Source organism: Marmota monax, unplaced genomic scaffold, assembly GCF_021218885.2.
Source record: "Marmota monax isolate L192 unplaced genomic scaffold, Marmota_monax_Labrador192_F-V1.1 WCK01_AAM20220418_F8-fsc00046, whole genome shotgun sequence".
NCBI classification, from domain to species: Eukaryota; Metazoa; Chordata; class Mammalia; order Rodentia; family Sciuridae; genus Marmota; species Marmota monax.
In genome coordinates, this window is record NW_026692486.1 from 13,658,548 (window position 1) to 13,673,926 (window position 15,379).

A 15,379-nucleotide genomic window follows, 5' to 3' on the forward strand; every position below is an offset into this window, starting at 1 on the left:
AAGCTGAAACTAAGCTGTTTAGCATCAGGATTAGTGATTAAAGCCAAATTCCCCAAACAAGCCAGTTTCCATTGGCATAATAATGAAGTTCCTCTACCTTAACTGCGCCCCCACCCCACGCACACACTGGTAACCTGCATTGCTAGGAAAGTAACCTTGAAATGACCAATCTAATTTCTTCCTTTCTTGATCCTGCTTTCTTCAGCCCTGTCTTTATAACTAACTTGTTCTCCTAGGCCCACTGGAAAACGTAATCCATGAAATGAAATGCTGCCCAATTCTAGAATCAAAATTAAAGCAATTCAGATCTTTAAACAAATTTTTTTTTAAATATTCTCATTTGACAACACATGGGTAGAAAGTGTCAAGTTCCTAAATGAGGTCCACACATTGTATTTGGTGGTTATGGTTCATAAATTACTTCTCATCCAGAGCAGTCCCTCTAAACACCCCCTCCTGCTTGTTCCCACTGACTTATAGAAGAAATTGGCTCAGCTATAAATCATGTGGTCTGACCCACATTCTGGATTGGTTTCATTTTCCATGATAACACTTCAAAAATTACCCAAGAAACTGTATCTTTTTTGAGATTGCAGAATATGTACAATAGTTTGTCAGTCTGTGATAAGTGATACCTACAGCAGAAGTAGAGAATCCAAGGAGTTTTGAAGAATAAATGGTCTTTAGAAATTCTGTTCTACTGCCAAGGGAGCAGAGTCTCCTCTGGGCCAAAAACATGCTACAGGAGAAAAGAAAATTGAAAGAGGCAGTAAATACAGGATAGTTACATCATTGTTAGACACCTTGCTAGCTAATAGACCACAGACTTATGGGAAATATAAATAGTCATTTAAAAAAAATTTTAGATGTTAATGAACTTTTACTTTTTTTTCATATGTGGAGCTGAGAATTGAACCCAGTGCCTCACACATGCTAGGCAAGCGCTCTACCACTGAGCCACAACCCCAACCCATAAATAGCCATTTCTGATAACTGAACTACCATGATTGTTTCCCTTTGAACTTTCTGTGATGTAACCTCTCATCACTAGAATCATTCTATAACTTTATTCTTATGCAAATCTGTATTTCGAAAGAAATGAGCAAGTTATCATAGTTAAAATGGAGTTTGTGTCAACCTTAACAAAAAAACAAGTAAATAAAGCTGGGAGGTTATGAAGGAAAGGGTCTTATGCAGGACCACCTCATACTAACTATCAAAAAAGCTGGTGTGAAGCTGGGGTTGTGGCTCAATGGTAAAGTTCTTGCCTAACATGTGTGAAGCACTGCATTCGATTCTTAGCACTGCACATAAATAAATGAACAAAATAAAGGCCCATCAGCATCTAAAAAAAAATTAAAAAAAAAATGCTGGCATGGTGGCACACACTGTAATCCCAGCTAGTTGAGAGGCTGAGGCAGAAGGATCAAATTCAAGGCCAGCTTGGACAATTTAGCAAGACCCTTTCTCCAAAAAAAAATAAATAAATAAAATAAAGAAAAAAGAAAAAAAGGCTGGGCTGATGATGGAGCACATCCCTGGCTGAAATCCTCATATGGGGGATGGAAAAAAGATTTTACTCAGAGATTATTCTCTCAAGTATATTAGACTGCTGTGCCAGTGGATGACATTCCTCTATTTCTCATAGTTAATCAAACCTTACAAAAGGGGATATAATCTGTGGACTCAAAGGGCCCACTGAAGCTAAGGGTACAGAAGCTTGAGCTGTGTAAAATAATATAGTAGAAGTTTCTTAAAAATGGAGGGTGTAGCTCAGTGGCACAGTATGTGCTTACTATGTATGAAGCTCTAGGTGCAATCCCTACCACCATCAAAAAAAAAAAAAAAAAAAAGAATCTAAAATCCTGCTCTCATCAATAAAATCTCAACTTAAAAAGAGAGGGACGATGAGAGGGAAGAGGAGGGGGGATAGTAGGGGATAGGAAAGGTAGCAGAATACAACAGTCACTAATATGGCATTATGTAAAAATGTGGATGTGTAACCAATGTGATTCGGCAACTTGTATTTGGGGTAAAAATGGGAGTTCATAACCCACTTGAATCAAATGTATGAAAGATGATATGTCATGAGCTTTGTAATGTTTTGAACAACCAATAAAAAAAAAAAAAAAGATTGCTTCTAAAAAGGTCTTCTCTGCCCATGTAACCTGTCATAGCCTCTCAGCTATTTTGTGTTACACAAGCATATTAATAATTCTCTGTAGAGCATTTACTGTTTGGCTGGTTACTTATTTACTCACTGACCAATTCAGAACATAAACTAAATCCATCAGAAAGGACCTGGTGTGTTAAATTCACCACTGTGGAGTAGGACATGGTGGCTCATACCTATAATCCAGCAGAGGGGGAGGGAGGCTGAGGCAGGAGGATTGCAAGTTCAAAGCCAGCCTGAGCAACTTAGCAAGATCCAGTCTTTAAATAACACTGGCTGGGATTTGGCTCAGTGGCTAAGTGCCCTTGGGTTCAATCCCGGGTACAAAAAAAAAAAAAAAAATTCACCACTTTATTATGTATCACACTATGCATTCAACTAAATAATTGCTGGATGATTAAATTAACCTGTGAAATTACATTGAAAATCAATGATATAATGTAGCTATTTATGAGAAAATTCTTTTTGAAATATTACCTTTTTGTAAACAGTTGCCCATTACATTTTATGTCATTCAAGACTAAGGCAAGGTTTCATGAATCTAGACATGATTATTCTTGTGACACTAGCTGTTTGGAAAAAAGTTAAAAATATTTTGTGTATGTGTGTGTGTGTGGTACATGCTAGACAAGTGCTGTACCACTGAGCTACATCCCCAGCCCTTTTAAAATTGTAGTTTGAGCTAGGCACCATGGTGCCAAGCCACTTGGGATGCTAAGACAGGAGAATTGCAAGTTCAAAGTTAGCCTCAGCAATTTAGTGAGACTCTGTCTTAAAATAAAAAATAAAAAGGGCTGGGAATGTGGCTCAGTAGAAAAGTGCTCCTGGCTTCAATCTCTGGTACCAAAAGAAAAAGAAACTAATTTTGAGACAGGTTCTTGATAAATTGTCAAGAGTGGTCTTGAATTTACATCCTCTTACCTCAGCCTCCAGAGAATCTGGGATTACAGGCATGGAAAAAGATATTAATTGGACTAGACTGTACAGTTAGCTTTAAGGAAAGATATTACCAAAAAACAGGAACTATGTTGAACAATCATCAGTATAAGATTAATTTTAGGACAATAATTTTTTTCAGCAAATAAATTCCCATCTGAGTTCAGCCTGATTTCTTTGGTATTTAAACAAAGTATAAACAAAATATTTTCTTGCAAGTAGAAAAATGAGAGAAAAATGTTTTAACTTCTTGAGATAAACAAAGGAGAGAAAAGGACTGAGATTATTGGGACAACTTCTATTCAAAAAAGGTTTCTGTCTTGGGCTGGGGATGTGGCTCAAGCGGTAACATGCTCACCTGGCATGAGTGGAGTGCTGGGTTCGATCCTCAACACCACATAAAGATGTTGTGTCCACCAAAAACTAAAAAATTCTCTCTCTCTCTCTCTAAAAAAAGTTTCTGTCCCTGCACAAGTCGCTGACTTGCTGAACCTGATGTCTGTTTTTCATATTCTTTTCCCCTCTTCAAAATAGCTAAATAAATCAATCTTCTACCTCACTGATGTTATTTATCTATTTTTTCCCCCAAACAGATCAATCAATGAATCCCTGGCTCAAAGGTAATCTCAGAAGACACTGTTAAGTCACACTGGTTGGTCACCTGTGGGTTCAGGCTGCTGCTCAAAAGATGAGATTTCCCCCCAGGTAGGGTGCACCATGCCCTTGAACCTACAGGTCTCAGTAACCATCTTAGGAAGTTGCCACTCCATCTATCTGTTTTAATCTAGAAATTTCAAAGCCAAAACCCTGCATCCCTCTCCCTTACTCTTCTACAGCACATCACCTCCATAATCTGATGTACCCCTTGCTTAGCTGATCTGACTCTTCATTTTCTTTCACTTTCCAAACCTTTCACTGTATATTTGGAACAGCTGAACCATAATCAGCATATTCAATTGTATTTTTGTTCTTAGAGTATTCCACCTCTTTGCTTTAACTCGAATTTTATTGTTTCCCCAAAACACCAAGTCTATGTTCTCAGCATTGCCTTTTTATAGGCTCTATGTACTTTTTTTCTTTCTCATTATCTCACTATTAATTCTAATGCCTTCAGAGATGACCCATTAAACAAGAACTTACTAGTTCTTTATAACAAGAATACCTAAAGTCTACTCTTAGCAATTCTCAATTTTATAAAACATTCATATTAACCATAGTCAACTACCTCTTTCCTGCTGTTTGGCCATTGACACCATTCTCTGGATGGCTTCACTAATGTTATCTCCTGACCTGCTGATAACTTCCTATCATTCATTAGGAGATGTCTTTAAGCAACCGTTTTCTTCTCAACCCCAAGAACTGTGATTATTCTAGGTAATTCTAATGCCTTCAGAGATGACCCATTAAACAACTGACACTCCCCTTGTCTGTTGCTCTTGTCCTCTGTTCCACTTTGGTCACTCGTTCCTACAACCATACTCTGTACCTTGCCACCCCAATACATTTAATTTTAAAATAATTAATTGAAGTATTTTTCTCCTCAACCATTGTTTTAGTCAGCCTTTTTGCTGCTGTGAATAGGACAATTTTAGGGGAGGAAAAGTTTATTTTGTGGCTCAAAATTTCAGAGATCTCAGTCGAAAGCAGCTGGCTGCATTCCTCCTGGTTCTAGGTTAGGCTGAACATCATGGCAGAAGAGTATGGTAGAAGGAAGCAGCTCACATGATGATCAGATATCAGAGAGAGAGAGAGAGAGAGAGAGAGAGAGAGAGAGAGAGACTCTACTCGCCAGATACAAAATAAATACCCCAAAGCCATGCCCCCCCAGTGCTCACCTCCTCCAGCCACACCCTACCTGCCTTCAGTTACCACTCAGTTAATCCCTATGAGGGGATTGATTCACTGACTGGGGTAAGGCTCTCATAACCCAATCATTTATTCTCTACACCTTCTTGCATTGTTTCATGTGAGCTTTTGGGGGATACCTCACATCTAAACCATAACAACCATAAACTACTCATCCTTCAACTTGCCTAATTATTCCAACTTTCAGTATTCTTCACTATCACCAACATCTTCAGGAAGTTTCCTCTCCTTTTTTCCAATCAGCCTCACCTTCCTTTATTTCTCAGTTTACATGACAATTTCTCCACATTAACAGGGCTCTTGATAATGCTCTAAGTGCTTTTGGTTTTCGTTCATGTTTGTAAAAACCTAGCACTGTTTGAACTCAACCAGTGTCTGTTTTCCCATAATCCATTCAGCTGTGGACTGCTGAAGAAAACCTCATGGATAGATTTTCTGGTTACACTACAAATTCATATGGTCATCAGTCTCAAATTGGCCCTCGACACTTTCCAGCATTTCTACTATATTTTATAGGCTATACTTTTATACTGTATATATATATATATATATATATATATATATATATACACATACATATATATGTGATATATATAATATGTATATATACATACACACATATGTGCATGTGTACATATATATATATATATATATATATATACATATAATATATTAGCTTATTTTGCTATCTATCTAGTCTCCAATAAGCAAAATAAACAAATTTGAATGTCATCAAAAGTCAGAAAAAAAATCAAAAGGCATCTGACGTCTAATTCTTAGTAATATTTTCAGTTCATTTTTCTAGTTTCTCCCCCAAAACAATATTCTATGAAGAAAACAAGGCAAATGTGAATCAGAGTGATCGAGTCAATCTTTTTTAAAAAATTTATTTTATTTATTTATTTGTTCTAATCTAGTCAACCTTACTATGATGTATTGTACATAAGGTAAACTGCACCTTCGAATACACATGGTCAATAGAAAAGTCAAACAGTCAATTTATTATCACTGGAATAGACTGTTTAAAGGCAGAAGGTGTAGATTTGGAGGTGATCTGAAGCTGAAAAGGCTGGTGAACTGCTGGTGTAGATCCAAAGCTCAAAGATAGGCAAACAATCAAAATGAATTTGAAAAAAGTTGTTAATGCTCCGGATTTAAATTCACATTATGACATTATAACTGCATATGGGGTAGGAAGGAAGAAACTTAGTTAATTTGACCAAGTCCAGAATGTTCAGGCTAACTACAACCTCAAGGAATAGTAACAAGAGGCAACCGCAGAAAGGACTAGTGTTAAAGCACAGTACAGAATGTTAACAAAAGTCTGGCCAAGAGAGATTGTTTTTACTTCATGCTCTACCTGTTAGTCTGCTTCTAAAATGCTTATAAGGCTTACTGATTGCGACAGAGGGTGACCAAGGTGCTGGCTGGGGAAGTACAGTGGAAAGAAGTCTCAAAGCCATGTCATTAGAGCAAGAGTGGGACTTTAATTTAAAGCTAATTGGCACAGATTTAAGGGGCATCATGCAGAAATTGCTGAAATGCTGTTATATGAAGTGGGATTCGTATAATTATGAGGTTCTCCAAAGGTAAAAAGCATGGCTGACTGGTGAAAGTTAGCAAGCATCAGGTTTTAGACATTAGGTAAAATTATCTAAACAGTGAGCAAGATGTCCCAATTCTCTCTTAGCCTAGGAGTCCGCGGGTGGGAGGCAGGTGTTTTTGCAATAGTCAGAGGTTCAGAACTCTAGAACGGTTCGGACCCCAGAAGCAACAAGATTGGTCGTCTGCTTTTCTCCTTTAAAAACTCTGGATTTCACTAAGATTCACTTATGTAGCAAGTTAACGGCCTTTGTTTCCCTTTTCAAAATTTTAGAATTCAGTTAAGAATGAATTGGAGTCAGTGTTGTACTTCCAGACTGCTTTTCCAAATGCCCGAATAGCAAAATCAAGGGTAAAAGGTTCAAGACGTTGGCTGGGTCCAGGGGTACCCACACTGCGAGGTCACTCATCTTGGCATTATTCCTTCTCTAGAGAAAAGGGTTAATCCCAGGGCGGACCCTCTGAGGCCGCCCTGGCAGTCAGCCAAATCCGGGCCCAGGGTCCAGTCGCCCGCTGGTGCGTCAGTTCTACAGGGCGAGTTCGAGTCAGATGGACATCCAGCTCCTACCCTGCCCTCTGCAAGCCGGTACCGCCACGCCACCGTGCACCGCGTGGCCGCATCCAGCACACTTACCTTGCTTCCCCGGGCTCCAATCCCGCAGCGGAGTGAGGGATATTGGAAACGATTTGAAAGTCAGGGAGGAGGCAGGAGGGATAAACTCGGGTCCCGGATTGGCTGCGAGGTTGGCGGATCCCGGACTAGAGTCGCCGGATTGCTCAAGATGGGGGGTGGAGGTTGCGGAGCTACCGGGAGAGCGGGGGCGGGCCGGAGGCGGGCCTGGATGTGGCCCGGGATTGGCTCCGGGGTCTGGACTGAAGGTACAGATTGGCTGCGAGATCCGCCCGGCTCCGGAATCGGGCCACTAGGCAAGGGACCCGAGTTAGGGGGCGGGGTGGGGGCGTGGACTGGGGTACGCGAGAAGATTGGATAAGGAATGCCAAAGGCCCAGTGCTCGGATTGGATATGTGTGACTGATGAGGGAGGGCTACAGACCAGGACCGATTGTGCAGGGCTGAAGACAAAGGCTGGTTTAGAAGGAGGGTTGGCTCCTGCCTCCGCAAATTGGTCACAGAGTGGATTTAGGTTTGGAAAGTGAGGAGAGAAAAACGAGCCTGAAGAATGTGAGAAAAAGGGTTGGAGATGTAGAGGTGTTTGTCATCTGCGATGGGATGAGGGACTAGGAACTTTACCTTTTTGAACAATAAAATGAGTTTCATCAAAGAACTGAGAATAAAGAAGGACACTTAAGGAGGCAGATATACGACTCTTGAAAAAATTAAGAACGAAAATGGACTAGGAAAAAAGGAAAGAACGTCATGGGTCACTTCTTTGGGGTGGGCAATGCTAGCGAAAGGTGAGTTTCTGTGAAGTTTCAAGTTGCATGTTTAGATTTTCTTTCATGTATATGCATATACTTATTTTTTTTCAGTACTGGGGATTGAAGAGAGGGGTGCTTTACCACTGAGCAACATCCCCAGACCTTTTTATTTTTCATTTTGAAACAGGGTCTCACTAAGTTGCCTGGGCTGACCTGGAACTTGCCATCCTTCTGCTTCAGCCGCCAAAGTCCCTGGGATTCCAGGCATGTGCCACAATGCCCAGGCTATCTTTCTCTTCAATTGTAAGAAGATAGAGGGGGTAGCATCAGCATTGTTATTTAGGCCTAGAGGAAAGAGCGACAATAATCTTTGTTGGAAGGAATGTCCTGTAGATGGCACAATGATTTTTTTTTCCTGTGTTTAGGTAAGATTATAAAAATGATCTTGCTTGTTGTCACTTTATCCTGGTCACAGAATGACTTTATCCGATGTTGGTATTCTGTTGAGATTGCTCTGTTTCACCAGAAACACCGTGGCAAGTGCCCAACAACATTAGGTTGTTCAGTTCCCTTGATAACAAAATAAAAGATTTTAGCAAGCCTCATTATCTGGAAATGCTTCTCAGGGGGGATCTGTGACTTCTGGCTCAAAGAATGAGGCAGGCAAACCTACCTTTTCCTTTACCTCATAACCCTAGAATAGGGCTAAGAGAGACCCGTTCTAGAAAGACAGTTAAAACAGGCTGTCTGTTAAACTGTCTAAAGACAGTTTAAACTGCTTTTAGTAATTTTTTGGCACATGCCTGGAATCCCAGGGACTTTGGCGGCTGAAGCAGAAGGATGACAAGTTCCAGGTCAGCCCAGGCAAACTAGAGCAGTTTCCACCTTTCATCCCTGGTATGGTTTAAATATTAGGTGTCCACCAAAAGTTCACCCGTGAGACAATGCAAGAAGGTTTAGAGGTGAAATGGGCTGTGAGCCCTTTAACCCAATTGGTGAATTGATCTGGATAAGGATTAACTGGGCAGTAGCAGTAGGCAAGCAGGGAATGGCAGGAGGAGGTAGGTCATTGGTGACTTGCCTTTGGGGGATGTATTTTTGTGAAGTCTCTACTTCCTGGGGCCATGTCCCCAACTGTTTTCTTCCTCCACACACTTGGGCCATGGTGTTCTACCTCATCTCAGGCCATCTATGAACTGAGACCTCTGAAACCAGGAGACCCACAATAAACTTTTATTCCTCTAATTGTTCCTCTCAGATCTTTTTGGCCCCAGTGGCTAAAAAGCTAAGTAAAACATTCCCTAAGGAATTATGTTTAAATTTATATTGGTTTAATTTTAGTTTAAGTTGTGAGTTCTTTTTTCAAAGTTAATTTTTATTTTTGCATTTGAATATCTAAATGTTATAGACCACCAAAAAATTATATTTGATTTTCACCTTATGTAAGTAATTTAAGTGAAAGTATTTGTGTGTGTGTTAGAATATTAAATTAATGCTTTTATATAGCCAGGAAATAATAGCTATATAAACATTAGTTTAAATGTTTCAAAACCTCAGTAGATTTCCCCATAGAAATTCTGGTCAGGGGGAGCTGGGGTTGTGGCTCAGCGGTAGAGCACTCATCTAGCACGTTCGAGGCCCTGGGTTCGATCCTCAATACCACATAAAAATAAAATAACAAAATAAAGGTATTGTGTCCAACTACAACTAAAAAATATTAATAAAAAAGAAATTCTGGTCAGGGTAAGTAAGGTCTATTCAGTATCTGTTTGTTTATCCATATATATGTTAGGGTAGATTTATAGCAACTTAATGATTAGCATTTGTTATTTGAACCAATCAGTTAGTTTGTCTTCGTAGTCTTAGAACAATTTTTTAAAAGGGAAAAACAGTTTGGTAGGAAAATGGCATTCAAAATATGGGCCCTATATGTAAACTATAATTGTATAAAGTGTCCTTGGCAAAAACTCTAGGTGTAGAGCTTCTGGCTAATAGTGTCAGAAAATGTCAACACATAGGTGAGCATTGTGGGGTTAGAACCTGGTACAATTGTTCTTCTAAGGAAAGTATCAGGTTTCTTTCTCAGTATGACTGCTTCTGGACTTCCTGGTCCACATTCATAATGGAGCTCTTAGCTCCCTGAGGTCTCTCTCACAGGCTTCTGTAGGTTTGCAAACTACAGAAACTCCTGGAGAGTTTCTATGGGGACTTCTCTTTTGCTCCCTCAATTTGTCAGAGTGAGCAGTGTCCTTTTTGCATTACTGATGGAACAAAATTATTGCTATATGCTTCATGCCAGGTAGATCCCTAAAGCAGTGTCAGGAGTATAAGTCAACACCAGCTTCTTTAGGTCCTTAAAGAGGGGATAATGATGAAAGTTTTCTGGGGATTAGAGAGAGAGGAAAAGACAATATAAGTTATTATCAACTTCCTGAAATACTCAATATGTTTTATAATCAAATGGCAAACTTTCAGAAATAAGCATTAGGAATGGATTTGGGATTATATAACCGTGTATAGGAGATGTTCATTAGTTAAAAAGCATTTATTTGTATGAAGTGTTTACTATGTGCCTGGTGCCTTTTTAGACTATGTTGATGCTGTGATTAAAACAAAACAAAACACCCTTCCTGCCTCCTGGGACTTGTAGTCTAATTGGGGAGATCTGGAGTAAGTTTGAACAAACTCATGGGTAATATAAAGGAATGGTAGATTTTGCAAAGAAAGATTTAAAAAAAAAAAAAAAAGGATAGCCAGTAGATGGAACTCATTGCTTTCACAATTTCTTTCATGTACGTGGTGTACTCAACCAGGCAGGGATGTTGAGTGAATGATATATTATTAAAGTTGTGTTTGGATAGATTGGTAGGTTCTCTCTCATATTCTCTCTCTCCCCTCCCGATTTGTATTCCTTTTCTTCTGATAAACAGAAATATGGTTGAGACACATTAAGGAGTTGTAATGATGCAGTGTGATATAGCCCTTCCTAGATCAGAGCTATCCTCTTACCTCAATTTCTTGGGTATTTAATGTTCTGTATTTATTAGTTTAAAATCTGTACTCACCACTAGACTGTTAGCTCCTTATGAGGGGGACCACAACTGTGTTTCACAGTCCTTCACAGAGTACCATGTAAATATTCAACCAAGTCTCTTGAATGAATGGATCCCTAAACCTAAGCAATTACTGTTTTTGTGTTTGTTTGGGGTATTTTTGTGTGAATTTTTAAAATCCTATTAAACTTTCTAGGGGGACAATTTTGGAATTAATACAGGGAAAAGATTTCTATAATTAAAAACAGGAGAGTTTGCCTGTCTGTAAGGAAAATAAAAGGAGACGCAGAGACAATATGCAGAGACAGGAAAAGAATGGCCCCCCCCAAGCAGCCATGTTTATTTATATCAAAAAGTTACATTAGGCCATTAGTGCCATGACTGCATTATTATTTAGTATTTCTTTAAACCCAGGTGTTGAATATCTGAGATCAAAGCCTAGGCTGATAAGACACAGAGCCTCTTCTTGAAGGACAGACAGTACCATAGCAACTAGATACTGCACCTATATTAGTTATCTTACTAGCTTCAAGAAGAAAATGCCAAGCATTCCAAGTGTGGGAAACAGAGTGCCAGTTACCCCGCCACCCTCACTCCCTCACCCCATGGGAGTTTGCTCACCAGAGGAACACTTCCCTGTACATTTCCACAGTCAGAACACCTACACCTGTCTTCTATGCCTTCCTTTCTATGAAGGATGTCCCAGGGGCTGGAGAAAGTGGGATACGTGTGGGCTTGACAGGCACAGTGTTTTACATTCTTCATTCTGGGCTATATTTTTTCCTCTTTCTATTTGTATAAAAGCCTGACACATCAGGCTTATTTAATATTTAATTGCCCACTGGAACTTAAGCAATGCGAGACACATGACTTTATCAGGGCTAACTCTAGAAAGAGGGTCTTAGAGGGTCTTGAGTTGGTTTCTCCACAGGACCTTCTAGTGCTCCTAGATCTGAGGAGCAAACATTCAGTCTCTCATCAAATATGATATTTTTTTTTATAGATGCCTTTTTTTTCAGCTTTTATAAAGGAGTTTATTTTGACTACTACATACTGAATTTCTTATTATAAATGGCATCATATTTTCTCAGGCTTTCATGTGGTTATTTATCGCCATCTATCCTAGCTGGTGATCTAACGCTGAGTTTACAAAATCTGACTATTCCAATAACTTAAGAAAATAACAAAGAAAGCATGCAAACACACAGACGTATCTTTTCAAAATCCATGATGGCTCTCCGACCTTAAGGGTCTGTGGAAAGAGAGCTGGCCACTGGAATTATTTATTCTTAGATAGGGGACACATGAGGGGAGCTCCATAGAACATTCTATCCCCAAAAGGGCAAAGAGGTAGGAGTACAAAGGAACAGGTGAATGTAACTCAACCCCAGCGGGTAACACCTATTCCTGGAGCCTTGTTATCTAAACTGGGATAACACTGAAGTTGCTGCAATCTGGCACTACCGTGCCAGACCGAAGGCAATAATTATTCAGAACCCTGTGCATCAGGACTTTATGGCATCTGCAGCTCCTGACAGTTGTTTATATAATTGTATGGTTTTTAAATACTTTTTCTTCTTCTTATGCTTTTATAGTACGATGAATTATATTAATTTTTGAACCAGCCTTGCATTTGGGATAAATGCCACTTTAAAAGAAAAATTAGAGCATTATAGTTATATAAAGTAGTTTGGATTCATTTTGACAAAATCATATATGCATGGAATTGTGTACTTTATATCAATCCCCATTCCCCTCACCTTTCCTTCCTCCTCCATCCCCCTATTCTCCTTTCTATACTCCACTAATCTTCCTCTTACTGATTTATTTATTTGTGTTTGGTTGGTGCTCTCTGCATATACATAAAGGTGGAATTCACTGTGGTATATTTATAGATGCATATAGTATGATTTTGTTAAATTCATTCAGCAAGATATTGAGTGATTATTCAGCAAGATATCAGCAAGATCCCACTCAACTGAGCTATATTATTTTTGTATGCTGCTGGATTTGATTTGCCAACATTTTTGGGGGGTTGGAGGAGTTAACCAGGGATTAAACCCAGGGATGCTTAACCACTGAGTCACATCTCCAGCCCTTTTTTATATTTCATTTGGAGACAGGATCTCGCTGAATTGCTTAAGGCCTTGCTAAATTGCTGAGGCTGGCTTTGAATTTAAGATCCTCCTGCCTCAACCTCCCCAGCAGCTGGGATTACAGGCATGTACCACCATGCCCAGCGTGATTTGCCAACAATTTGGTTGAGGAGTTTTGCATCTATAATCCTGAGGGATTTTGGTCTGTAGATTTTTTATTTGTCTGATTTTGATAGTAGAATAATGCTGTCCTCATAGAAGAACTGGGAAATGTTCCCTCCTCTTGTATTTTCTGAAAGAAAGTTGTATAGAACTTATTTCTCTAAATGTTTAGTAAATCATGCCAGTAAGAGAAACCATCAGGATCTGGAGAATTATTTTTCAGATTTTTTAAAACTATGAGTCCAATTTCTTGAGAAGTTATAGGGCAATTCATATTATCTGTTTTATCTTGGGTTGGTCTTAGTACTAGATGCTTTTTGAAGAATTGTTTCATTTATTTGAATTGTCAAAATGCTGTACATAGAGTTGTTAGAATGTTAATTTTTAATCTGCTTATTTGATGCATCCAAGAATAAAAGGATTTCTTTTTTCCTTTTGGTATTGGGGATTGAACCCAGGGGTGCCTTATTTTGAGATGGGTCTTACTAATTGCTGAGGCTGACCTTGAACTTGCATCCTCTTGCTTTAGTGTTTTAGTCAGCTTTTTCACTGCTGGGACTGAAAGACCAGACCAGCATAATTGTAGAGGAGGAAACTTTTTTTGAGGGCTCACAGTTTCAGAGGTCTCAGTGCATAGAAGTCCAGTACCATTCTTTGGGGGCTCCAACTGAGGCTGAACATCACAGGGAAGAGTGTGGTGGAAAGAAGCAGCTCATATGACAATCAGAAAGCAGAGAGAGAGAAGTCTCTACTTGCCAAATAGATAACCAAAGCCAAGCTGCCAATTCCCACCTCCTTCAGCCACACCCTACCACTTCAGTTACCACTTAGTTAATCAATATCAGGAGATTAATTCACTGATTGGATTAAAGCTCTCACAACCCAATCATTTATCCTCAGAAACTTTTCTTTTTCTTTTTCTTTTTGGTGCTGGGGATCAAACCCAGGGCCTTATGCATGCAAGGCAAGCACTCTAACAACTGAGCTCTATCCCCAGCCCTCTCCTCTGAACTTCTTGCATAGTCTCACACGTAAGCTTTTGGGGGACACCTTACATCCATACCATAACACTTAATCTTCCAAATTGCTGGGATTACAAGCATGCAACACATTCAACAGGGTTTCTTAAATCATTATGTGTGTTTTTATTTTTTGGTAGATATACTTTCTTTAGCTTAGTTGATTCTCAAGCCTGGACATTTGTGAGACAGGTTCCAATGAAGGATTTTCTGTGCCTTTGTCAAGATCTCAGAATTTAAAATGTTTCCTCCCCCTCGATCCTGATCCTCCTAGATCAGGGGAGTTCATATTTTCTTTCTTTAATACACAGAAAGAAAAGTAGTAACCTATTACTTAAATGAGATAAGATATACTTTTCTTAACTTTAAATATTTTGACACAGGAACACCATAGGGTCAGGAAATGGAGGTCTCAGTCTGGGGCAGTGCTAGCAGACTTCAAGTGTATAACCTGGCATTGTCCTTCTCTTGGGATTACTGATGACTCTCTCAGAGTGTTACCTGTGTAGGAAAGTTAGGGAAGGAGCCGGGCACAGTGTCCCATGCCTTTAATCCCAGCTAAACAGGAGGATTTCAAATTCGAGGCCAGCCCTAGCAATTTGGTGAGACCCTGTCACAAAATAAAAAAATAAAAGCGCTGGGCATGTAGCTCAGGAGTAAAGTGCCCCTGGGTTCAAACCCCAGTACTGGAAGAAAAAAAAAAACAAAAAGGTTGGAGGGGAAGGTTAAGAAACCAGGGGATCTAGGGAATCTTAGTAAGTTGACTGTAATGCATGGCAGCACACTGGTGACAGCAACATGCATCCTAAGGAGAGAGCTACATTTTATTTCTGGTGATACTATGGAAAAAGCATGACACCAAGAATCAGATGACTCAGAATTGATCTTGACTTTGATGCTATTAAGCTAAGGAGGAAGTGACTTAATTTTGCCAACTTTCAACTTTTCTACCTTACATGGTTAATAAAGCGATTATTACTGGGTTTTGAAGACAGAGTTACTCTTTTTTACCAGGAAATTTCTTCAACTAAGAAAAAATTTTATTTATTTCTTTATATCAATGCATCTTGGGAAAGAAAACATAAACAATATC

At 39.3% G+C, this 15,379-nt stretch overlaps 1 protein-coding gene and 1 pseudogene across 5 annotated transcripts in view; one reads left to right on the plus strand and one right to left on the minus strand.

Moving 5' to 3' along the window:
* The window catches only part of Kyat3 (kynurenine aminotransferase 3), a 48,897-nt gene extending 41,513 nt beyond the window's left edge, over positions 1-7,384 (minus strand). For 2 of the 5 annotated variants that reach the window (XM_046443305.2, XM_046443307.2), the window contains exon 1: positions 7,212-7,383. Coding sequence is in view for 2 of the 5 variants with exons in the window: in XM_046443303.2 (XP_046299259.1) it covers positions 640-738 (99 nt within the window). In the remaining 3 variants the exon portion in view is untranslated. Of the gene's footprint in view, positions 1-639; positions 740-7,211 lie in introns of those variants that run through there. The other 3 variants (XM_046443303.2, XM_046443302.2, XM_046443306.1) reach the window with 3 other exon arrangements.
* The window catches only part of LOC124091910 (guanylate-binding protein 3-like), a 139,534-nt pseudogene that overhangs the window by 2,075 nt on the left and 122,080 nt on the right, over positions 1-15,379 (plus strand).